This window comes from Melanotaenia boesemani, chromosome 11 (assembly GCF_017639745.1).
Source record: "Melanotaenia boesemani isolate fMelBoe1 chromosome 11, fMelBoe1.pri, whole genome shotgun sequence".
Taxonomy (NCBI): domain Eukaryota; kingdom Metazoa; phylum Chordata; class Actinopteri; order Atheriniformes; family Melanotaeniidae; genus Melanotaenia; species Melanotaenia boesemani.
The window spans coordinates 33,419,555-33,445,989 of NC_055692.1; the positions used below are offsets into that span (position 1 = coordinate 33,419,555).

A 26,435-nucleotide genomic window follows, 5' to 3' on the forward strand; every position below is an offset into this window, starting at 1 on the left:
GAGTTTTTGATTTTCTTTTTTCTATATGTGCAGAGTGTAATTTTTATCAAGGCTGCTGCTTCTTTGGGTGCATGTCGTCCACATCTGCATACATACATCCTTATTTCTTTCTCTCTTTTAAGTCTTCTAGAGCTCTTTCTATCTGGACATGAAGGTTCTGTCATCAGCAGACCCTACATGTCAGATGTTTAAATAAAAAAGTCCCATCTGTCGCTTATGAGGGGAACAACATTATGAGTACTGTGCTATTAAACATTAGTGCTTGTAATTTAAAACCATTCTGTGTTCAGATCAATCAAAGTAAACAATGGACAGCGTAGGAGGAAGACCATCCAGCTTGTTAACAGTGGAGTATATAGAGGCTTTAGAGCAGTGGTCAGGAACCCTGGTCTTCAAGGGCCATAAACCTGCAAGTTTCCCTGCTCCAACCAATTTTATTCAAATCAAATAGATCCAACAGCCTATCAAATTTTGCACAGTGACTCAATAATTTGGATCAGGTGAGCTGAAGCAGGAAAATATAAAATGAGGCTGAAGGTTCCCCGCCACTGTATCAGAGCAACATCTGCTCCCGGAGCAGATTTGCAGATTTCAGCAAGACAATGCTGAACCACATCCTGCATCCATCACAGCAGCATGGCTTCACAGGAGAAGAGTCCGGCTGCTGAACCGGTCTGCCTGCAGTCCAGACCTTTCACCAGTACACAACATCTGGAGCATCATGTAAACAGAAATCTAGCAACAAAGGTCCAGGACTGTAGAGCAGCTAGAATCCTGCATCAGACCAGAATGGGACAAGATTCCTCTTCTAAAACTCCAGCACCTGGTCTCCTCACTTCCCAGACGTTTACAGACGTGTTAGAAGAAGAGATGCTACACCATGTTGAACATCACCCTGGAACTACTTTTTACACCGTGCTGAACATCACCCTGGAACTACTTTTTACACCATGCTGAACATCACCCTGGAACTACTTTTTACACCGTGCTGAACATCACCCTGGAACTACTTTTTACACCATGCTGAACATCACCCTGGAACTACTTTTTACACCATGCTGAACATCACCCTGGAACTACTTTTTACACCATGCTGAACATCACCCTGGAACTACTTTTTACACCATGCTAAACATCACCCTGGAACTACTTTTTACACCGTGCCGAACATCACCCTGGAACTACTTTTTACACCATGCTAAACATCACCCTGGAACTACTTTTTACACCGTGCTGAACATCACCCTGGAACTACTTTTTACACCATGTTGAACTTCACCCTGGAACTACTTCTTACACCATGCTGAACATCACCATGGAACTACTTTTTACACCATGCTGAACATCACCCTGGAACTACTTTTTACACCGTGCCGAACATCATCCTGGAACTACTTTTTACACCGTGCTGAACATCACCCTGGAACTACTTTTTACATCGTGCCAAACATCACCCTGGAACTACTTTTTACACCGTGCCAAACATCACCCTGGAACTACTTTTTACACCATGCCGAACATCACCTGGAACTACTTTTTACACCATGCCGAACATCACCTGGAACCACTTTTTACACCGTGCCAAACATCACCCTGGAACTACTTTTTACAGATGTGTTGCTGCCATCAGATTCAGAGTGACCATGAAATACTAAAATGTCTCATTTTTAACATCTGATATGTTGTTCATTGTCCATAAGAAATAAAATATGGGTTGACAAGATTTGTAAATGATTGTGTTCTGTTTTTAATTACATTTTACACTTTTTACATCTTCTTTGGACCTGAAACATGAAAAGAATACATAATTAATTATTTCAAAATGCACTACTAGGAGCAGCCTAACACAGAAGAGGAGTCTTCTTTGCTCTGTACAGGTGCCAAAGAGCCATATTCTTTAAATATTTAATGTTTCTTAAGCTCTCTGCAGTTTAGTTTTTGTTTCAGTTTTATTTGTAGTTTTATTGTTTGATGTAAAAGTATTAGATGGGAGAAACTACACAAAAAGAGTAAACTAAAACAAAGCTTCATTTTTTCTTTAACCAACTTTTTTCTTACATTTTTCCCTCCTGAAAATGATCTACAGAATTGGTTTAAAGACAATAAATAAATAATTGAAGGCTCTTGTTTTTCATGTTCTCTTGGTAATATCCGTCCAGAATCCCACATCAGCTGGTTTTCTTATAAATAAAGAGCGCCCCCTTGTGGCTTTAGACTCTTAGCACTTTGGCTGCTTCCCCCATGGTATCCTGTCCAGCTTGAACACACCTGGGATTTCAGCTTCAGTTTCATCTTCTCTCCCAGAACCGATGTTAAAGGGACTGTTTTTAACTTTTAAAGGTCCCATATTATGCAAAATTCACTTTTTAATGGTTTTGGAACAGTCATACTGGTCCCCCCGCATGTGTAGGAGACCCGTAAGTGTGAAACTCTTTCAGGCGCTCTCTCTCCCCCCTGCTCCACCTCTAGGGAAGTAAGCGCTGAAATGAGCTTGTTTGAAAGCGTGTACGTTATGACGTCATAAGGGACAATAACCACTCCCCACAGAGCGATGGACCCGTCTACCGGCTCTCAAAGCCCGCCCTCTAAAAATCACCTAGCGCCCAGTGTTTTTCCCTCTTCGGCAACCCTCGTTAGCGGACATGGCTAAGCGACAGAAGCACTGTTCTGTTTGTGGCTGCATAAATGAACACGAAAACGTTTTTTTACTTCCATCCACTGAACCCACGAGGACTGAGTGGATTAATTTTATTTTTGGAGGAAATGTACCCGGAAAACTTCCAAAGGTTTTGCATGTCTGTGGCCAGCATTTCAAAGAGGACTGTTTCCACAACATGGGGGCATGGAAAGCAGGCTTCGCCAACCGTTTGAAGCTGAAGCCAGGTTCAATACCAACTGTCCGTGACACAGCTGGAGAGGTAAGAGCTGGCAGTTATTTTATCGTTTCGGCCTTATTAGTCTGATAGCTTGAAAATATATTAACCTGTCAATCACCTCATGACGGGCGATGCGATGGGCGGAGCCAACAGCTGAGCTGCTCCACCAGGGTTCCGCCCACCATAAACGGCACATTTCTGAAGCTGCTAAAAAGAGGGAGGTGAAGAGAAGCCGCTGCACTCAAACTGAGGGTCGATTTGTCCATACCATGGCGGAAATATTTCATTTAGATATTAATGAATGGTCTCAGATTGGGAATAAAGTGTATAATATGGGACCTTTAAGGCTCCAATGAGAAGCAAGGATGTTGAATGAATGATGGTGATGTCTTTTAACTTTTTATTAGTTCAGCCCAGTTTGTAGTTTGGTTCGTGTGAGGAGAAACAAAAGTTATTCTAGACTGGCTTTTAACGGATAGATTAGCATGCTACTGCCGTCTACAATGAAAATATACTTGAACATAAATGAGTTGTGGTTAACTTAAAGTGGATAAAAGCAAAATCGTTTCAGGTTTGCTGTTGTGCGCTGCCTGTAGACCAAAACAAAGTGTGTCACGAGATCAACACAGAGAGGCGGTGTGTTTTCTTCATGGTAATAATGTGCAAACAAAACATTGTATAATCATTAGTGTATAACTGTAAACTTAACCCATCAGTCCTGTATAGAAGTGCAAATAACCCATAAAAGTAGTGATTACACTTTGCGAAGACTTCAGAGACTTTGTTGTTGATGGTAAATGAATTACACACATAGCCTTTTTTAATTCCTTCAATCTAGAAACGATGAATTTCCTCTTTTTGTCCCTTTAACAAGAAGACAGGTGGACATCTGCAGCTCATATATGCAACAGAGAAAACAGCATTTATGATCACTATTCTCATCAAGGATATCTTTATTAGGTGTAACTAGTCTAACCACAGTCTACAAGGTTACTTATTAACTTAAAAAGCAACAGAAATGTTGCACCACTTTAATATGCATGACATGATCAACAAAGACAGCTACACCTCCAGCCCTCATTGTCATGCCCCTCAAGGCAACACGTTGCTCCAAAATCTCCACAAACCTTTCTGCATCAACGTTGCCATCACAGAAGTGGAAATAAGGATTACTAACCCCATACCGTCACTAGGCCTGGCTGAGAGCAGGCTGGGCGCTCCTGTCTTTGATCCAGAATATACGAAGCCCATTTTCTTCTGCCAACAAAGCCCAAAAAAATCAGCTCTCCCTCTGTCTGTGCTGGGCTGAGGAGAACAACCTTGACAAAAGGCCAGAAGTAAGACCAGCTGTTTTTCATACCAACCCATATCTGAGTTTAACTCTTTGGTATTCACATACTTTGAAGTGTGTTTATGAATGCAGGGTTCATTCAGTGTCTTATGTACAAATTGGTTTGATTCGATTACAGAGCAGCTGCGTTTTTACCTGTAAATCTGTGAACTGGTAGCAAAGTGTGTGACAGGCGGACATCACCGTTTCTGTGTCTGGTTTCAGGGAGAGAAGCTGGGACAGTGAGATCAGGCATTACACCTTCAGCAGAGTACACTTCCAGAGTAATTCTGGTAAAACAGCACACAGAACTGGGATATGTTGGAAATGTGTAAATGACTTCAAGCAAGCATATATCTGCGTGTGTGAGCTTTAAGATCGAAGCATGAAGATGAAAAATAAAAAGACATTGTCATTTGTCATATTCAAGCTGAGGAAGAAATGGACATAAACTAATTATAGACTTGGTGTTTTCATTTCAGTTACAGTTACGTCCGTTGGACATTATAAAGAGAGGACAACACTCTGTCCACATGATGCTGTGTGTGTCTTCCTCCAGGACATTTCACTCAGGTGTTGTAGAAGGAAAGAACTGGCAGCGGGCATGGCCACCGATGGCAGGTCGCTGTGGTTGGGCAGCTGCTAACTTCACCACTCCAGGCTACTTTGAGAGAAACATCAGCCTCGTGTCGCAGTGAAATTCAAAAGTTAGCGTCATAAAAACATAAATAATAAAATAATAATCTGAACAGGGAAATTAGTTCTGGCAATAATCTTGCATATTTGCATTTATATGTTTTATTGATATAAATTGTCCCTTTAATAAATACATAAAGTAAAATAAGGTTTGAGAGTGCATTAAAAATGTTCTCCAATATTAGCATTTTATACACACTTAACTGTCTTTTTAAGGCACTGGCTCTACCTGTGGTTTTGTCCATGACAGGACTGAGCGACTACTTCATACATCACACATGCAGATGAAAATAATTTAGGAATGTTTAAGCAATCTTATTTACATTATATAACATAGCATTATAGCACACAAGTCCAGTTACCAAAGAAATTAAAACAAAATGCAGTCATTTATAATCTCACCAGCCCATACTTTATTCTCAAATAAACATAAACAACATATCGAATGTTAAAATAGAGACATTTTACCATTTCATTCATTATCTTATTTTGAATTTGATGGCAGTAAAACGTCTATAAAAAGTTGAATAAAGGGGCAACATTGGGTTTTATTTATGTCTTTGAATGAATATTAAAATTGAGTAACTTCTGCAGAGTTTCCCTGTTTAAGCAGCTCTCATTTGCCATAAGTTGCATCATTTATTACATTTGCAGCCTATTGTGATGTGAAGAAATCTGTTCTGTACACGAAGACATTCATTTACAGTAAAAAGTATGTAACTAGGCTGCATTGTGGCATATACGTCCCAACAGCCCTGCTTTGATAGGTCTTATTGTTAGAATAATTTAATATTTATGTGACTCATAGAAACATATTCCAAAGCACTTTCAGTGATATCACTGCATTTTTCCGTTTATGTGCTCAACTATCTTAAATAAACCTAGCTACAAAAGGAAAAACATTTCTGTTTAATCTGTTATTTCTTTCCTTTAACCAGTTTAACGCCGTGTACATCATGTTTCACACAGACAGTAAAAACCTGCTGAACCTGACGCTTGTCTTCTGCCCCCTGGTGGACACCATCTGCAACACAATAAATCTGATTTAAACAGAAATAAACTGTACATATATGCACTTTATTATTGTGTATTATTGTTTATTGTGGGGTCTGTGTTGTTCTGAAAAGATTTGCTTTGCCAAGACAGGCTTCATAGATTTAGGGCCCCTGTTGATACTTAAGTATTATTGTTATTATTATTATTATTATTATTATTATTGTTGCTTAACATTTTGCTAAAGGGCCAATGAAGACTTCAGATTAAAAACATTTTCATTTCCTGTCCATTTTTTTAGACTTGGCCTTTGATGGGTTGATAATACCAACTGGTGGGTTCCATCATGAGAAAGGCTGATTGTCGCCTTTACAGCGAGGTATAACTGGTAAGAATTGTGCTTTTGTGGAACGAGCAACACATGTAAAAAAATCTGATTGATAGGCAGACTTATTGGAATAAAAGATGTTTAGATGTCATATCTCCAGAATCTGGGACCGATCTCCATCCTCCAGGATGACGACTCTGCCCAGAGCCCAGATCATCACAGAGAACCTCCAGGATTCGGAGGATGAAATGAGCTGCTGTGAGTCCAGACTTCAGCCCGAACACTTGTTGGATTAACTTGTGGCGGGTGGTTCATGTCAGAGTTTCCACGCAGGTTGACCTTCAACAACTCCTGGTAGAGAAATGGGCTGGTGATGAAGAGGAGGTACCGAGCTGTTGTAGCTGTGTGTGGATCTTCCATGCGACTGCGGTTTTGTGCAGTCATCCAATACATCAAGAAACTCAGAAGAAGGATGAAAACCAACAGGAGAATTTTTCAGGGGACTTTGACACATTTTTGTTGCTCATCCCACAGAAGCCCCATCCCACCTCGTTGTAAAGGTGCTAAAGCTGCGCTAACATAGTGAACACAATCTTTCAGGCTGGTTCAGAATAGAAAAGTATGTTCAGCTTAATCCTAAACTGCAGTTTATTTAGCTGATAAGTTAGTTATATTTAAGGGAGGAGGAAGGGGTTGCAGTGTGGTGATGGTGGTTTGAACTGCTGCTGTACAGTCCTTCTTCAACCATCACACACACATTCAACAAATTTTCCAACACATACAATTTTTGTCTCGTGAAACATCATCTGGGAGTGGAATTAAAAATGTAACTGAACATTATTAGATGTGCTAGAAAGTTCCACTTATAGCATAAAATTCATGAAAAACTTTGATTTTTGTCAGCTTAAACAACCTGTAAGGTAGAAACTGTTCAGGCTTCAACTTTAGGAGCTGTTTTCAATGTTTTAAGTGTTTTATTTAAAAAGCTGAACACAGAACCATTTCTGTGAATAAAGACTTGAAAGAAAACCAGCACTATTGTTGCACTGCGGCCAAAGCTTTCATGTGTTCATTAGACGGAGTTAAAGTGTGTTTGCACACAGACGTGAGGAGCTGAAAACAGGATCAGGAACAGGGAAGTTAAACACGTGTTGTGTTCTCACTAATTTCCTAGAAAACCACTCTGACCTTTAGTCCCCCACTAATCCAGCGTTTTTCAGCCTGAAGGCTACAACAAAAACTGCATCTTCTCAAAGTTCTCTTATTGAAATGAGGAATAATAACAAGGTGTTAAAACTTTACACACCTTGCATGTGCAGAGTCTTCGTCACGGCTGCGGTTTCTTTGGTTGCATGACCTGCTGAGGAGCTCAGAGGTCTTCACACACAATGATCCTGTGAGGTTGAGGTATTGTTTTAGCTTTTTGAAGGCCATATAGAGCCCTTCATGGAGTCGCAGACCCTGCACGTACCAGATTAATTAGTGAGATCAACCCTTCTAACTCAAATTATTAAAAGGCCAATTTCCAGAAGATTCACTGACATTAAGAGTCAGTAATTTTCTAACTGGAGAAACGTTCACATGTACTTATGAGGCAGAATGTGACATTTATGTTTACGTATAAAAGTGTGTGTAAAAAGAAACTTGCTTTAGAAAACTTTTCCACGTATGTTTGTTCTTTTGGTTCTTTAACTCGGTCATCTCTCCAGCTCTGGTGTTTTTCCTGCTTCTCGGGTTCCTTTTTCTTGATGCAGCTGTTGTTGTTTATTTTTGTTGTAAAGATGTTGCTCAAATATCAGGTGGTTGAAGATGAGTTCCTCCCTTCACATTATATTTCTCACTTCTATAAAAGCGAATCAGTAAAACAAGGAAGCAGGAAGATCAGAAAACTGACTCATTAAAATTCATCCACTACACCTTGAATTAAAGATGTGTGTAAATATCTTTCAGTTTAAAACTATGTATAAAAACAGAATGTTTAGTTTGTATGAACTCGAATGATGGAAATAATGTGTATGTTAAGGATTTTCAGTACTGATTTGTTGTTTGTCATGTAATTCGCTGACAGAACATTTAAATGTGAGTTTTTGTTTAAGACAGGGGCGTATTATAAGTTTAACATCTTCCTGCTCCTTTTCTATCATGGTGGTGCAACAAGAAGTGTTTTGATGTTGTTGTTCTGTTATAATTTGATGTTGTGCATAGCCATGTATGAAACAAATAAATAAAATAAATAAATAAAGAAAGCACCACTAGATGGCAGCGCAGCACACTGCGGAGGTTTGCTCTGATTTGAAGGGGCAGAACAAAACAAATAACTAACAGTGGTTTCTAGGTTCTTTGCATTTTAATTTCTGTTTTATTTTATTTTTATTTGGTATTTGATTTAAAAGGATTTTAAGCATTTTTCTTTCCTTAAAGTTCAGACATCAGGAACTATAACTATGTTTCATTCAGCTGCAGCAGCTCAGATTTAAGAAGCTGGATCACGAAAGTGTACGATATGAAATGCAAAGTATTCCCCTGACCTGTCAGCCATGTCTCTCGTGTCTCTGGCCAACAGAGTTCCTCTTTTTTGCTGTAAGCTCTTAGAAACATGGCTTCTTCTTTTCTTTGTTATTCTTTTTTTCAAGTAACTGGCCCCACCTCATCCACATCCTAAGGAAACCACATTGCTTCGTGCTTTCTTTGTGCTTTATTCTTCCACAAATACATTCTTTGTAGCGCAATAAAGAGCTAAAGAATAATAACTCGAGTCAATAAAGAGCAGATGGGTTTATCCCTGTTTGTTGTGGTTTTAACTTTGTATGAGCACCTGTACAGGAGAATGAATGTACATCAATGCTAGCTAGAAGCATTATTAAAGACCATCAATCCTGTCAGCTGCACATTTTCAGTTTTAAAGAAGCCGTGTGTTTCATGTTTTCTACATGCTTTGACAGATTTTCTTTAGTGTTTAATTAATTTATCTAATGATCCTTCCTGGAATCCGTTCAGTGACCTGTTATGTTCAGATTTTCTCTCTTCAAACTGTAACATTACCAAACTTGGCTCCACAGACTGTGCAAAAGTAATATAGGGCAGTAATTTGAAGTGACCTGATGGGTACGACAACATTCAATCGACTGTTCTAACAGTATAACTGAGTAAAAAGAAAAAAGAAAATGAATTAAGACTCGACAGAATAAAAATAGGGGTTCTTGACTTTTCTGAAAAAATAGAGACATGTTATATTCAAATGGTAGAAATGATTAAAGTCAAGACTGAAACCCATGACAAGCTAGTCGAGAGAGGTTTTAATCTGGACCAAAGTGGGGAGCTACTGGCTCGCTGTTCTAACTACAGCTGATCTAAACCTGAAAGTAAAGGTTAAGGGACACAGTGAGATCTCGTCCCAAGATTATGTGTTGGATTATGACACGTATGTATTTTTGTAACATGATATCCTGCTTTAACAGGGTGGTCAGAGGTACTTCCCCCAGAAACATGTTGCCTGGGGCTGTGGCTGCATAGCCTGCTGGTGACTGTCAGGCTGCATTAGCATCACATGGACTTCCTGACTCAACTCTCTGGGGAGCAGCCAAACAGGAACAGCACTCTTAAAGACACACTACACACAGGGGGAAATAATATAAAGCCTATGCTAGCTGCATCTAGACGAGAGGCAGGGCACGCCCTGGAAAAGATCGCCAGCCAAAAAAAAATGTGAAGAGAACAGGTTGCAGTCATTTGAAAATAATTTCAGCATTACATCTAATTTAGGTGACCATGCAGGGACATCAGACTGAGTCATGAAATGAGCCATCCTCTACAAATTTTGCACAAAAGTAAGACAGTTTGTGTTTGATTGTTCCTCTCCTTTCATAATACCAGTTGGTGTTTTATTTTACATGCTCCTCTGCTAGCTTACAGCTAAAGCTCTTTCACTCAACCAGTTTAAAACCCTTTCATTTCACTGGCATTCACTTGGAGTCTTTTAACCATATATTCAGTGTATTTTCCAGGGACCCGTAGGTGGGGCTTGGGTGAAAACCATCCATTGGAAGATGGCCACTCTATCAGCTGAGAAATGCCCTGTCTCTCCGCCCATCAAAGCTGGCAGTAGAGCTGTCAGCAACAGAAAACACTGCACCAAACATTAAAAGTTAGCTGATTACACATCAGACATCTGACTTCACAGTTAGAAAACACACATGATGGCATGACCGCATCACAAGGGGCTCCTTTTCACCAGCCTGCACACCAGTCTAGGTTTTCTGTTAGGAGTCTCGCATCTTGGAAAGTTGCACCTCATTTTAAAGACTGTTTCAGTAATCAGCTATCAGTGGCCTAAATCCGAAGCAACACATCTCTTCACAGTTATTTATTGTGCTTCTTTCCCAGCAGAGCTATTGTGTTTCAGAATGTTTTACAAAGCCAGCTCAGGGTGTAACCTGCAGCCAAACAAACACAGACTGTCTCATACATTTACTGGGGTCCTATGTCTTTTGTGTTTGGCCTGAAAGGGCTGTGGCCAGAAACATTTTGTGAGACTGGCTGAATTCTGCTGCTGTGGGGAGTCAGTAACTTGATATCAGAGTGAATCAGTCCTTCTCTCAGCAGACGTGACGCCAGCTGTTCCATCTAACACCTGTCTGCCCAGTGCTGCAGTTCCATCTCCAAAATGCATTAAAGTTGGATTTTTATGTGCTTAAGTAATCATATAGACATTGTTAAAAACTAGTGAGAATACTGCAGTCAGTATGTTTTAAATAGAGGCTTCATTTTGTCTACTTGGCTGACGTGTGAAAATACAAAAAGGAGCTGGAGATAGCTGAATCCCTGACGTCTACTTGCTGTGTGTAAACACAGTATTTGTGGTGCTAAGTTTCCTCCATTGACATGAATAACCAAAGCAAAATGGCTACAGGTCAAAGAATGGCTCTTTTTTTGCAGTAATGTGTAGAAAGCACTGTAGTCACATCAAATCATCCAGCCTGTGAGGACCGCTGCATAAAACCTTGCACCTAACAGTTAGTTGTAATTGTGCAGACTTACAGTTGCTGTGTGCTTCTGCAACTGTTTAATTGCAACTTTCTGTTATGATGCCTGACACCTCGTCTTCTAGTTTCTGTCCATTTTTCAAGACAGAAAGAATCGCCACCACAATGTGCATAACAGCTTTCCTATGGAAGAGTCTAGTCTAGTCATGTTAAACCAAGGAAATGGCCAAAAAACTATGACATCACAACTAATTATAACACCCAATAGAACAGTTATGATCAAATTACATGTCTTCACAAGCAATATTACTAAGAGCCTCACTGGTGGATCAAACCCTACTGCAGCTGTCACATTGATCTGGCTGCTGGAGGCTAAAAGCTCACTGCTGCCGGATCCTAAGAGATGCTGAATCATGAGAAGCAGAACCAGTTTAATGATTTCACAAAGGCACTCTGTGCTGTACTGTAAGTACTGAAAGTGCCTCATTGTAGCTAGTAGCCCATGTAAGTAGGGAATATCCATTTATATAGGAGCTTTTAACACAAAATGCTGCTCAAAGTGCCTCAGGAGGGAAATGCAGGTCCTGATTGCTTCCTATTAAAAGATTAATCATTAACAAGCAAACAACACCAATTCCAAAAAAAGCTGTCATGCACAGATGAGATCAGATGTGAACTAAATCCAGAAACACTCATTTAAAATTCAAAATGAGCTAATATCTTCCATGAAATTATAAAATGTCTGCATTTGTGGATTTCAGGATGAACTGTTTTCACAGACAGTGATTTCTCAAGAATCAAGAATCAAGAATCAAGAGTCTTTATTGTCATTGTGCAAGGCACAACGAAATTTTGTTTCAGAAGTTCTCGGCTTAAAAGGCACACTGTAACACACGAAGATAAAGTATGGAAAGGCAAAAGGCAATATATCTTTAGATAAATATATATATATATATATATAAAAGAGTAAAAGGAATAAAATGGAATAACAGTGCAAATCAAACAAGTATATAAAGTGACTGGCATGGAAGTGATCCACATATTGCAGCATATTGTCCCAAAGTGCAGTCTGAGTGTGTCTGCCTGTCTGCAGGAGTTTAGTGTTCAGTCTATGGATGGGGGGTGGGGGGTGGGGGGAGATGGGGTGATGGATTTCACAGCTCTGGGGAAGAAGCTGTGTTTCAGTCTGTTGGTGTGGGCTTTGATGTTTCTGTATCTCTTTCCAGAGGGAAGAGGTACAAACAGTTCGTGTCCTGGGTGGGTGGGGTCTGCAGCTATACGACTGGCCCTTCTCTGGACCCGGCTGTCGTATATTGAGTCCAGGAGCGGGAGAGGACTCCCTACAATCCCCTGTGCTGTTTTCACCACCCGGGCCAAGACCTTCCTGTCGTGTGCAGTGCAGCTCCCGTACCACACTGTTGCACTCAGACAGAGAATGCTCTCTATGGTGGCTCTGTAGAAGTTTGTCAGAAGCTGAGAGGAGAGTCCAGTCCTTTTGAGCTTCCTGAGGAAGAAGAGCCTTTGTTTGGCCCTCTTCACCAGGTGTGATGTGTGTGCGGACCAAGTGAGGTCAGATGTAATGTGGATGCCCAGGAACTTGATGTTGTCCACCCGCTCCACCTCCTCCCCATGGATGAGGACAGGGGTGTGTTCCATCTTCCTGGATCTCCTAAAGTCCACAATGACCTCCTTGGTCTTGCTGGTGTTCAGAACAAGGTTGTTGTCTGAACACCATCCTGTCAGGTGCTGGATCTCCGCTCTGTAGAGGGTCTCACTGTTATCCGATATGAGACCCACCACGGTGGTGTCATCTGCAAACTTCAGAACCATGTTTGTGGGATGGATAGCAAGACAGTCATGTGTGAATAGGGTGAAGAGGGCCGAGCTAAGCACACATCCCTGTGGTGTGCCTGTGCTCAGGAACCGTGTGGATGATGTGCAGTCCCCAATCCTCACCACCTGAGGCCTATTTGTGAGGAAGTCCCTGATCCAGAAGCATAGGGGGTTGGACAGTCCGAGGTTGTGGAGTTTCAGTGTCAGCTTGTCCGGGATCACCGTGTTGAAAGCCGAACTGAAGTCCACAAATAACATCCTGACGTAGGTGTTAGGATGCTCCAGGTGGGTCAGTGCCGTGTGCAGTGCCAGTGAGACTGCATCCTCTGTCGATCGGTTCTCCCTGTAGGCGAACTGATATCTGTCCAGAGTAGCAGGAATGACGTCCTTGATGTGACTTAAGACAATCCTCTCAAAGCACTTCATGATTATTGGTGTGAGAGCGACCGGGCGGTAGTCATTGAGGCAGGTGACAGCAGATTTTTTCGGCACAGGCACAATGATAGAGGATTTGAGGCACACAGGAACTGAAGCAAGCTGCAAGGACAGGTTGAAAATGTCCAGAAAAACTCCAGCCAGCTGTTGTGCACACAGCTTCAGAACCCGACCTGATACCTTGTCTGGTCCTGCTGCTTTGCTAGTGCTGATCCTCCTCAGGGTGGAGCTAACCTGGTGTTGCTGCAGGACGAGAGGCTGCTCCTCACGCTGTGGAAGTCTTCCTGAGTCCATGCAGTCATTTCCAACAGAGAATCATGGCTGGTTTTAATGCAGTGCTGCCAAGAGCACCAGCATCCAGTTTGACCATCAGCCTTGTCCCAGCCACACAGAGATTCCTCCTGATTCTCTGAATATTTTGAAGATATTACTGTAGATGGTGGGCTCTCTGTCCATCTTTACATCTGAGAGACTCTGTCTCTATGAAATGCTTATTTAGGACCCAGTCCTGTCACTGACCTATTTCTAATTATCTTAGTTGTCAAATGCCATTATGTTTTTTTCTTATTGGAACAATTATTTTTTCAGCCAACTTCTTAGAGATGTGTTTGCTGCCATTATTTTTTAAAATAAGCTAATATTTTCCATGAAATGGTATAATGTCTCAGTTTAAATATCTAATATGTTGTTTATGTTCTATTAAGAATAAAACATGAGTTTATGTGATTTGCAGATCATTGCCTTTTTACTTTTATTTACATTTTTACAAAGTGTTGTAACCTGTTTGAAACTGAGATTGTGACTAATAATAATAATAATTGTTTAGTTAGATAAAATTATCAATTACCAAGCAAGTTTAAATGGAATTAACATCAAGAATAATGTCAAGTAAAATCATTTCAAGTTAAAGGCGTGAAATGGCATTTTTTAGTTTTATTAAAATAAAACAAACAACAAAAATGAACATCGTTGCATTTATAAAAAGCATCATAAATGTCTCCTGCACTGAGAGGATTTTTTACAAATGAAATTCCAGCAGACCGTATTTTAACTATTCCTGCAAACTCAGTACCAACACTTCCTCCTCTGCAAAGAAAAAGACCAATGAATATCTGAACAGGTAAAGAACACAAGCAACAAACCTCAGAGAAACAAAAAGTCTCTGAGATCAAAGAAAATAGTTACTGAGTCTGTATTTAAGAAACACTGATCATCTTTACCCTGTTATCATGATTAATGAAAACTTTTACCATAGAAGTAACGTTTATCTTTATTTTCTCCATCTTAATCAGACATATGTTGACCTGAGGAGGACAAATGTTTCAGCAGTCAGCTGTTACACAGATATGTAACAGGTCAAATCTGAAACTTGAAAAAAAAAAAAAAAAAAAAAAACAAGACATCAGCATGCAGATCTGAAACCGAGAATAAATCAAAGTTGGGGTCAGAGGAAACTTTTTCCAGTACTCAGGTCCTTCTCAGCATTCCTTAGAACACCCTGTTACAAGAAGAACCACATATGCCTTTAAAATCCTATTTTCTATCTTTCTTCAGCTCGATCCAAGAATCATGACATTGTGTCCTGCATGTATTTACTTCATGCAGTTAATCAGAAAATGTAGAAATACGTGCCTTTTTAAGCTGTGCATTGAAGGAGCCATGAACCAAATGATGCATGAACCCATCTGAAAGATGCAGACATATAATTTGGGGCTCCGGACTATGGTCTTTTCATGAAAACCTCAAGACCAACTGGTTTTTCCCCTGTGCTATTTCATTATGGCACATCAGGTGAAGCAGCTTTGCAGCACCAAACCCATACTGATCCCAGTGCAAGGTGCAATAAAATAAGCTGAACTATTCAGGGTAGGAACACTAAAACACTAAAACATCTCCCTGCCTAAACATTTCAACAAGGATGTCTTATTGTCTCTTGGACAGCTCTAGAGCAAACAGAGAAGGTCTTTGTGTGTAAGATTACAATGCACACAGTAGAAATGATAAGCATGCCCTACATACTACATGACATGATAGGCAGTGATGTGTCCGTTAAAACAGCCAGACCCAGGCTGAGAGGGAATGAACTTTGATTTAATAAGACTTTACAAGTCTGCATGAATGCTAATCTGCATAGAAATGTACGGCATGTTATTTAACTGTGTTAAAGGCTGCAAAGATCCAAGCTTAAACAAAGCCCTACCCTAATGCACTGTAGTCCACAAATGTCCATTGGGAAAGCCTAATCACCATGGTAACAGCAATCTGCAAATGCTTCCAACCCTTCTATGCTTACTGATATGGCTCTAGTAACTGTAGCCTGCCATCCAAGAGTCACAGCATTCTTGCCTTGCTCTCAGATTAACTATAATAAGCTCATCTGTCCTCGTTCTACATCTCAAGCAGACAGAAGCTACAGTACAAACATGATTGCACCAGCTTCTGGATTTTCGTTTGCATGTTAGAACCTCCCTTTTCAGACGGATTTAATCTTCTCGGGTATCTACTGTTTATAGAATCACATTTCAGTCACTGTAACGTTTCATTTGAGGAAAATGTGTAAATGATCCTGCTTTCTCCTTTTTCTGTTTTTAAATAGACTAATTACATTTGCTCTTTGCCCCTAATCAGCCGTCTACATCATCACGACTGACTATAACCATTAGGTTCTGTATTTGACTGAAATGCAGGGCGTTTTATTGTTGTCCGTTTAACTCGGAATTACGTAGGCCTTTTCATTTGTTAAGATAATGAATTGCCATACGGCGATTGTCCATTCATAAAGCTCTACAGGTTTATGGCAAAAATAAAAATAAAATAAATGCTAGTTGCGGCTTATGTTTATGACGGGAACGGAGGCTTCATTGAGCTTCACTGTTGTAGCCATTACCGGCTAGTTATGCTGCAACAGTTTCCGCTGGTGAAACTTGTGCTTTATCAGTCTTGGATCGCCTTCTCAATAATAATGTGAATTAAATATTATCCTTTGATCTACAACATAAAACGAGTCCCTGTTACAGCATTAGCTAACACTAAGCTATAAAAAATACGTGAAATGCAAAGACGGTGTCGCATTTCCGTTCCGCCGAAATCTGAACACGGTGTCGCATTTCCGTTCCGCCAAACCGACAAGGAAGGCCAAAGTCTGCGGATTAGACGTTTGTCACGTGTTGATGATTAACGTGATTGGCAGGAGTCTTGGGCCAATGGTGATTAAGAGAGTGAACATTTGATTGGTCCAAAATTCCGTCACACAAAACGTCTAGCAAATATTAGCCAATTAGCATTTGAGTTTTCAGCAAAGGGGTGGTTTTATTTGGCACTATAAAGGACAGTGCTGAGCCATTGAGCACGCACTTATCAGAAAACTAGTCTTTGAGACCTAAATCTGGTGTGATATCAGCAATTATGAGGGAAATTGTACATCTTCAAGCTGGCCAGTGCGGCAACCAAATCGGTGCCAAGGTAAGTACATATTACTGAGCATTTTGGGTATCCCACCAATCGATTTTTGTCTTAAAAACGCCATGTTCTTTCTCTACATGCCGGTGCTTTGTGCTCCTCCAGCCCCATTAACCACACCCTATGAAGATCAGCGTGGCCTACTTTGTAATCTTCCCGTCCACCATTTAATCAAGACGAAATTTAGATAAACATTAAGTAATGATGAATTATAAAAAATTAAATACGCTTCATATTTTTATTTTTTTTTTTATTTTTTAATGTAACTAAGATTTTTTAAACGTTTAATACAAGCGAAGTGCTCATCGTTTAGTAATTTTAATTCGTCAGTCTAAAGTGGAAATCTAAAGAGAGCCTTTTTTCAGTTGACGATCTTTTTTTTTTTTTTTTTTTTTTTTTCTTTTCTCTCCTTCCCCCTTCCTCCTTTTCAAAAGGTGTGTGGGGGGGGGGGGGGTTAACTTAAAGACTGAGGCTATAAACCATTTTTGCCGTTTAAAGAATAGAATTATGTAGTAAAGCGTCTGATAAATGCAATTTAAATTGTTTAGGAATGGTTTGCTTTGTTATGTATTTTTTTTTCTCTGTCCTGCGTCTTGCGGCCTTCTTGCACTGCAATTTGAGCGGTTAATGACGTAGCATGACACGTTCGAATTCATAACTACCCCAGCCAATGGGATATGGCCGCGCGCGCCCGACCGCTGTACGGCGGGAAAATACGTCAGCCATTAAATAAGTTGTTCGGAGTTTTTTTTTTTTTTTTCTTCTTCTTTTCTCCTCCTCCCCTTACCCTTTTATAGGGTTATGAGTTTAAGTCATATTTCTAAAAACTAGAAATGTACATTTTCTCATTCCTGTAACGTACCTATTGATTGTATCATATGTTTAAGTTCTTAAAAATGCACATTTTGTTGCAGTTCTGGGAGGTCATCAGTGATGAACACGGTATTGATCCAACCGGTACCTACCATGGAGACAGTGACCTGCAGCTGGATAGGATCAATGTTTACTATAATGAAGCTTCAGGTATTTTCAGTAGCTGCTGTTGTTGTTGTTGTTAGATTAAAATTGTTTTGACTCTGACCTATTCTGTGTATTTTGTTGTAGGTGGTAAATATGTTCCACGTGCTGTGCTTGTGGATCTTGAGCCAGGCACCATGGATTCTGTGAGATCTGGACCTTTCGGCCAGGTCTTTAGGCCTGACAACTTTGTTTTTGGTAGGTTACAGGAATTTTAAGTTGTTTTGCACCACAGGGAAATGCTTTGAAATTAATTCTATAATCTTGTTTTGCAGGCCAGAGCGGTGCTGGTAACAACTGGGCCAAGGGTCATTACACAGAGGGTGCAGAGCTGGTGGACTCTGTCCTGGATGTGGTGAGGAAGGAGGCAGAAAGTTGTGACTGCCTGCAGGGCTTCCAGCTCACACATTCCCTTGGGGGTGGCACAGGCTCAGGTATGGGTACCCTGCTAATCAGTAAGATTCGCGAAGAGTACCCTGACCGCATCATGAACACCTTCAGTGTGGTGCCTTCTCCGAAAGTGTCTGACACAGTCGTAGAGCCCTACAACGCCACATTATCAGTCCATCAGCTTGTAGAAAACACAGATGAGACATATTGCATCGATAACGAGGCCCTCTATGACATCTGCTTCCGCACCCTTAAACTCACGACTCCCTCATACGGAGACCTCAACCACTTGGTCTCTGCAACCATGAGCGGTGTCACCACCTGCCTCAGGTTCCCCGGACAGCTGAATGCTGACCTCCGCAAGCTGGCCGTCAACATGGTGCCATTCCCTCGTCTGCACTTCTTCATGCCAGGTTTTGCTCCCCTCACAAGCAGAGGCAGCCAGCAGTACAGGTCACTCACAGTCCCAGAGCTCACCCAGCAGATGTTCGATGCCAAGAACATGATGGCTGCTTGCGACCCACGTCATGGCCGCTACCTGACTGTAGCTGCCATCTTCCGCGGCCGCATGTCCATGAAGGAGGTGGATGAGCAGATGCTTAATGTGCAGAACAAGAACAGCAGCTACTTCGTTGAATGGATCCCCAACAATGTCAAGACAGCCGTCTGTGACATTCCTCCCCGAGGCCTCAAGATGGCTGCCACCTTCATTGGCAACAGCACTGCCATCCAGGAGCTCTTCAAGCGTATCTCTGAGCAGTTCACAGCTATGTTCAGGCGCAAAGCTTTCCTCCACTGGTACACTGGAGAGGGTATGGATGAGATGGAGTTCACAGAGGCTGAGAGCAACATGAATGACCTGGTGTCTGAGTACCAACAGTACCAGGAAGCCACAGCTGAGGAGGAGGGAGAGTTTGAGGAGGATGGCGAGGAGGAGTTGGCTTAAATTTACTGTTACCACAAATTACTGCTGTTTTCTGGTCTGTTTTTTTTCAATGTTCCTTCCTTGCCTAAGCTTGTTTTACTGTTCAAAATAAAAGTTAACGAGCATGAGTTGTCTCCGTTTGTTTAAATTTTACTTTTATTTACAGTATAATACAGGCACATGGGTTAAATAAGAGATGCACTACACTGTAAATGAAGGTGAAGTTGGTATCGCAAATTCTGAGCATTTACCCATTTTAAATCTAAATGGGTCTTGGATGGCAGATAAAGAGAATGAATTAATGTCTTAAACAGCTTCTTTGGCTGCTGTCTTTCATCTTAAATCAATGCACACTGAGTTCAGGCATACTCATAATCAAATGAATAACTTAGCAGTTTATCATTTAATACAATTTACAGAATGTATAATTAGACTGAATGACTAGGTATCTAAACTGGTAATGTGTAATGGTTTATGCTGGTCAATTATAAATGGCAGTGCTGCTGCAGAGGAGTACTCTGTGGCCACAGGGCGGCAGTGTTTGCTAAATTTTCTTCCAGAACAAGTAGGTGAGGATGGATATAGCCAGTGCCAGCAGTGTCCAACAACACACTTTCTTCACCTGACCCTCCAAGTTCTCCTTTTCTCCAAAGCGTGACACAAAACCGCTCTGTCAGGGGAAAAAAGACGAGTTTAGATGGTTAGAACGGGGATAAAACCCAGTCACAACAGATTTTTATGTACTGCATTAATATGGAGTTGATCAGAACTGGTTTGCTATGGGATGTATACAGTCCAGGTGTCTGGGTCCAAACCACACAGAATGTTGTCTCAGTATAAACTAGACTTTTCTACTGTTTAATAATTGACTGAAGATAAAATATTAACTCACCCATCCTCCCTTATCTCGTATTTCAGGGCAGATTACCCTCTCTACATAGGCTCCCACACACTCTTTCAGCTGGGGTAGGACTATCTCCATGCCTCTGTCATTGCAGTGCAGAGCCATCTGTCCAGCCAGCACATAGACTGACAGCACAGCACTCCAAGCCAGGTCCCTGCGCCGCCCCCTGGGGACAGGGGGGAAGAAGTGCTCGTCCAGGATGCTAATTAGCATGGGGCATGCCGTGTTCGCCGTCACATCCTGGAAGACCCGAGGCCAGCGCCTGAAGAAGATGGGGAAGCGAGTAAGGAGCTCATCTCCAGCATGTCGCAGGGCTGCGGTGCAGGCCGTAGGGGCAGGACCCATGGTCCTGTCAGCCCCCCCTTTGGTAACATAGTCTATATAATCATAGGCCATGAGAAAAGCCTCTCTTACCAGTGGGTCAGGACTTCTCAGGCCCATTCTGGCCTCTGGCACCTCTGATTGACACAAGATCGCCTCTGGCTGCCACTTCTCTACTCACCAAGCAGTTTTCTGATTAGGCCACAGACAAACCGCATTCATTCTCAGTTTCATTAGTCAAAGATCTGTCTGGAAATCTGAATAGAAAAGTATGAATTATAAAGAAGGAACAAACACAATTCCTGTAGTATCGTCTAAAGTTTCCATAACTTACTTCAGTCATCAGGACACCAGGCAGCAGATGAAGCAGTATTATGGTCCAGAGGAGTGTGTGTACCTTTGTATGTGTAGCAGTAGACTGGGTCACCCAGTCCCCTTGCCCGCTAATTATAGAGCCCTTGTTGGAAACTGACACTGATCTCCAATCTCATATGCACAATCATAGCTGTTCTGACACGCATCCTCATTCCAACACATGCAGCATGGCTAAATTAAGAGCAGCACCGACCTGCAGACTGTGAGGAAACAGCTTCAAAACAAGGACAAACAGGTGGATAAACTCCATCCATGGAGCTACGTAGCAGTGGTAGCACTAGATTATTTTAAAACTAATCTGTTGGGAAACCAGTCATATTTACTTTTAGTGATTGTATTGAGGGACTACACATCAACTCAGTTATTTAAGATTTTCACATTAGAGCTGAAAATAAACTATAAAGATGTTCTGAGAGTACCACAGTATCCAGGTTACTTAGCGCCGACGAAGCTGGAGCTACATGATCCAGTTTAATTTAAACCGGAGGCTACGGCATGGAAATGTGGGGAAATATATCCTGTAACCAGTCTGATTTTGTATAGGAAGGTATCCGAATGAAAAGAAAGGGAGATATTTTTAAATTTTTTGTTAACAGGAAGGACACAGATCAGGCCGATCTATGCCCTCTTTGAGCTTGTTGAAATTATTTTCACTTGGTGATCCAGATCAATGTAAAGCAGTCAGCAGTGTATGAGTGTGTCAGAGAGAGGAACACAATGATTTCCTTTCTTACTGTACCAGACAGGAATATTCAACTTTTTCCTCCACGTTGATTTGAATTACTTTGCATGTTACAGTTGAACATAGACAAAATGTGATAAGCTTTGAAAATACATTTGTTGTTGACTTCCTTGTGTGCGAAGCAGATAAAATGATCCCTGCCTTGACCAGCGCCACCTCTGAGGCTCTGCTTACATGTACACATGCAAACAGCATTTGGTAAACAGATCTGGAAACATTCTCCATCACGGTGAGGGCAGATTTAACTCCGGATGTCAGCAGGCTGTTGGTTTCAGAAAAATTTGTTTCCATCATGAGTGAAAAGCATAAAAAAAACAGAAAAAATACTCAAATTATAAAGTAAACAGAGAAGTAATGAACCTCATAGTAGACCTGCTTAGATTTAGGTGTTTGCAGCACTGCAGAGATTCCTCCTGATTCTCTGAATCTGTTATAAACTATAGATGGCTGGCTCTTCAAAGCCTTCAGTAATCTACACCGATGAACATTTTGAAATTGTTCCACAATTTATAGACAAACTTTGTCTATAAATTCAGGCAGAGAGACTCTGCCTCTCTGAAATGCTCCTTTTATACCAGCCCTGTTACCAACCAGTTGCTCATTACCCTAATTAGTTCTCAAATGCATCCAGTTGTTTTTACCAATTACTTTCTAGCCTTTTGTTGCTCCTGTTCCAACTTTCTTTAATGTGTTGTACTTTTTCTGCTCACAAACGTCCCTTGAGATATAATTCTCAAGACCAGATTTTATTTATTTATTTATTCTCTAGTGGACAAGACAGTCATTTTAAGGCAAATAAAGTCAATTGCTCATTAGCTTTTATTTAGGGGTGGTACTTATTTAACTGTTGTAATTTAAATGAAACCTGTGCATCATTAAATATTATTAACAGTTCTGTGAGTCACAAATTAAACCCGTCTACACCGTTAACGTGGAGGCAAGAGTTCTTCTCTGGATGGATTCAAAACGTTCAGTCAGGTTTGAGTTTCACCACATGGGAGCGCTAATGTATTTCCAGAGACACGCTACCTGTCATTACCCTCCGTGTGTGTTCATACATGTATATGTGCATGGTTGTAGCTGGCTCACCAAAAATCTGGAAGCTTTCATAACCTCGTCTGATAAACCTCATAACTCCTTGTTACACTGAGCTCCCAAATCAAGAGGTTTGAGCGCTGAATCATAAAATGCCAATTAACCCTTCTTGCACCTCCATCAGCACACTTACTTAATCATAATTTAAAAAGACTGTCTATGTTAACGCAAGCATGAGGAGCCATTTTAATTAGGTATATTTTTAAAATGTGTATGATTCCCTGTGAGATCGCCTCTATGGGATAACACTTATATACCGGTAGCTAAATCTGCTCTGTCCTTTAAGGGCTGGTTCTCCCGATATGGAAAGGCTTTATGTGCCACATGGGGATCAATCAAATTCTCTCTGAATGACATTTATGTTTGTTGTTTGTATACTGATTTATGAAGGAGCAGGCGTGATCAAGTACTACCATTAGTGGCTCTGTGTTCTCAGACCATCTGGTGCCGTATATATTGTAAATGTGCATGGGAGAAAAGATAAGGCTAATCATCCAGAAATAACCTCGACCAACCTCCTGCACACACACATACACATGTACGCATCAAGCTCACACACGACTTCAGATGTGTTATCAGAGTGTGTGTAAAAGGGGTTCATAAGTTGTTTCTCATTGCTGAGCCAGGAACAGAGGAAGTGACATGGTTGATAGAGGCTCCTATCAGGCCTCTCATATGCTCATGTGGCAATATCTACAAGCAGGGACACTTCCTGTCTCCTATAGAGAGGTTTTTGGTCTGTCTACGAGACTGCATCAGAGAGGAAGGTGTAAGATTAGGCTCCTCTCTGCATGTTACTCTGTTATTAATACCCTGTTAGCATCCTATGCTAAAATACTGATGCATAGCAGGTAATTATCCACATTCATCATGTAAGTGTGGCCTGTTAGAACAATATTTCTACTTAGTGGTAAACCCAGATGAGGCTTGTGACTTTGTCTCAATGGTTGCTGAAATGTGCTTAGTTAGGGAACATTAAGCTCTGTATCAACTATTTGTTGGCATATACCCTGAAAGTCTAACTTATCTTTAAAAAATGTTGTGGGATCTTCAAAGTCAGTAAGACTTTCTCTGTGGACAAGCTCATCCATGTTTTATTTTCAGCTATGAATCCTCAGCTCTTTTTGAGAATATGCACAATATTTTATGGAAGTTTATCCAAACATGTTTGTGATATTTCATTCTTCTGTCAAACAAAGGTAAAATACGCTAAACAGCAAAATGTGAAGTCAAAGCAGACACGCAGAGGGCCAGGTGTGGTCCAGATGTCAGCTCCCCGCCTGGACATGGGTTAAGACAAGTGCTGTCAGGGCCAGAAGTGGTGCTAACATGAGGAGCCGGCTTAGAGCAATGTCATAGATACTCTGAAGCTGGCAAAGGACCAAATGTGTCTTCATGAAGTATTAACTTCCCTTTTAACTTAGTGTGAACAAAAATGAAAGTCAATTCAATTTAAGTTATTTAAACAGCACCGAAACAACACTGGTTTAATTCAAGCGTAACTAAATACAGTTCTGTTCAACTGGATTAAATTATAATCCAACCTGTGGCCTAGTAGCAGCTGGGAAAGACTCCAGCTCCCCTGCAACAGTTTTCTGTCATGCAAACCGTCATCCAGAGCTCCATTTTTGTGTGATTTAATATTTATATTAAAATGTCAAACAATGTTCATTCACTTGACATCTAAAGGGCATTTTATTTGTTTAATTCAAAATGAAATTAAGGCCATATTCTATTTGAGTGGTTCAACATTTTCTTTAGCATTTAGCGACAGAGCTTCCAAAAAAATTTAAACTTTAAAGAAAATTACATAAGATATGCATTTAAGTCTCTATATATAATTTAGGAACTAAAGGGTAATAACTAAATATATAATATAATATAATATAATATAATATAATAATAAGGGTATAAATTAATCTAAAATGTATACATATGAAGGAAACTAACATTTAAAATAGAAAAAAATGAATATAAATAAAAGTAATGTAACAATAAATCTCTATAATATAATGAAAGTAAGATATTTTACACAAAATATGAAAATATAATAACCTGTCCAGCATCATAGCAGCAGAACCTGGTTGCTGTATCGTGCTGAACAAATTTGCTTTGCCAAGGGGAGGCTTATGGGTGTAAGGCTGCTCTTGATAATCTGATTCATTTATTTATTTATTTACTTTGAATCATGGAATCTGTGTAATCTTGCTGGACCTGACCGGAGGGGACAGAAAAAGAAGGAAGACAGTTAAAAAGAAGCAAAAGAGAAAGAAGAAAGAGGAGAAAAAAACCACAGACAGAAGCAACGACCCTTCAATCCAAACTATCACCAGACAACAAACTGCTACACCTGTACATGAACACACCAGAAAATTTCCTACGGCTTTTACAGAAAAACACAGCTGCCAGTGATTAAGAGTTCTTAAATAATAACCAAATCAAAAAATCATATCACAAACTTATCACAACACCAACCAGATACTAACTCACAGAAAAAAAAGAAAAATGATCTCTTAGTATATAAACCCACTGGACAACTCAGTGACTGTGTCAGCATGCAGAGGATGAGGAATAAGGAGTGATGAAGAGTGGTGAGTGAAATCGTGCAAATGCGACCACGCCTCTACGGAGGCTAGAGGTAGACCAGGGCGGCCCAGAGACCCGGGCTATCAGCAGCAGCCCAGGAGCACGAACCCAAGCTACACCACCCCTAAGACGACCCCAGCTCCAGAGGAGAGCCCCAGCCAGAGCCCCCGCGGTCTTGTGGCACGGGTCCCAGTGGGCCAAGATCTGCAGGAGGCCAGGATGACCTCAGGGTCCGTGAGGGTTCATAATCTAAAAGCAGGTCTGATAAAGGACCAAGACCATTTATAAACAACTAAAATAACCTTAAAATCAGTCCTGAATAAATGAATTAGCAGCAGTCTCATATGTATACCGTCCTGTGTCAAAGAATGATGTCAAATATGCCTGTATGGTTATTATGTACATTATCAACATTTTTGTATAGTATCTGCTCTACCTTATCAAGGTTTTTCTTGCAGTACCTCTATGGTCCAGGACACCTTGCAACACACAGACAAAATATCTGCTTCAGCCTAACTCATTACACCTCCCCCTCTCTGCTTTTAGAGGAAGACAATGCAAACGGCAGATCTGCAGACGAGTATTTAACTGAAGGCGACAGTGATCAGTGAGATGAGGCATGCATTTTCCACAGAGCAAGACTTTGCTAAGCAGCAATGACATAGTTGTGTCCTGCTGAACGGAACAATGATCTGTGTGTGTATGAGTTTGCTTGTTATCTTTAAGCAGCACAAGAGTATCTCTTGCTTTCAGGAAGTGGCTTATCAACATCTACACAGAAGTAGAAATGCACTTTGAAGTTTCTAACCAACGCACAGAAAAACAGAGAAAAAGGCTCCAAAAACGCTGCAAGGTGACAGAGAATGGTGGAACAAAGCAGACGGAAGAAAACCGACCTCCTCCTGCTTCTCCCCACCAACCCACAGTCAAACAATTGTGATCTCCACACCTCTTTGTTCAGGACTCCCATCAGTCTCGCAGTGGGAGGTGTGGTCAGAAAGAAGAGGAAATTGTTCTGAATTTGTGGGTAATTGAAAACACCTCTTTCCCCCTGTGTTTCCATCTCTACCTGCTTTAAAACCTCCACACCCCTTCTTCCTTTCTGGCGCCCACCTTCTATACCAATACTCTCTTAATGGCACCCCATC

General features: G+C 40.8%; 2 protein-coding genes across 4 annotated transcripts; one reads left to right on the forward strand and one right to left on the reverse strand.

Moving 5' to 3' along the window:
- Nucleotides 1-16,785: 16,785 nt before the first annotated feature.
- LOC121648915 (tubulin beta-1 chain) lies at nt 16,786-19,392 on the forward strand. The gene is made up of 4 exons (XM_041999387.1): nt 16,786-16,935; nt 17,847-17,955; nt 18,037-18,147; nt 18,225-19,392. Exons 1-4 carry the CDS (start codon nt 16,879-16,881, stop codon nt 19,283-19,285), a joined length of 1,338 nt encoding a protein of 445 aa, XP_041855321.1. The 5' UTR covers nt 16,786-16,878; the 3' UTR covers nt 19,286-19,392.
- Nucleotides 19,393-19,404: 12 nt separating this feature from the next.
- bcl2l16 (BCL2 like 16) lies at nt 19,405-20,936 on the reverse strand. 3 transcript variants are annotated; one of them, XM_041999388.1, is made up of 3 exons: nt 20,824-20,936; nt 20,157-20,746; nt 19,405-19,934 (listed from the first exon to the last, which is right to left on the reverse strand). In XM_041999388.1, the coding sequence occupies exons 2-3, from the start codon at nt 20,607-20,609 to the stop codon at nt 19,809-19,811; spliced, it is 579 nt and encodes a 192-aa protein (XP_041855322.1). In that variant the 5' UTR covers nt 20,610-20,746; nt 20,824-20,936; the 3' UTR covers nt 19,405-19,808. The 3 variants fall into 3 exon arrangements, 2 of the variants coding, with proteins under 2 accessions (XP_041855322.1, XP_041855323.1); XR_006012048.1 differs by lacking the exon at nt 19,405-19,934 and having other exon boundaries at nt 20,296-20,430; nt 20,583-20,746; XM_041999389.1 differs by having other exon boundaries at nt 20,157-20,936.
- Nucleotides 20,937-26,435: the final 5,499 nt, after the last annotated feature.

Coding starts and splice junctions, on each gene's coding strand:
- LOC121648915 (XM_041999387.1), top strand. CDS start 16,879: ATGAGGGAAATTGTACATCTTCAAGCTGGCCAGTGCGGCAACCAAATC. Junction 16,936..17,846: donor GCAACCAAATCGGTGCCAAG/GTAAGTACATAT, acceptor ATTTTGTTGCAG/TTCTGGGAGGTCATCAGTGA. Junction 17,956..18,036: donor TTACTATAATGAAGCTTCAG/GTATTTTCAGTA, acceptor ATTTTGTTGTAG/GTGGTAAATATGTTCCACGT.
- bcl2l16 (XM_041999388.1), bottom strand. CDS start 20,609: ATGGGCCTGAGAAGTCCTGACCCACTGGTAAGAGAGGCTTTTCTCATG. Junction 19,935..20,156: donor TACGAGATAAGGGAGGATGG/GTGAGTTAATAT, acceptor TTCCCCTGACAG/AGCGGTTTTGTGTCACGCTT.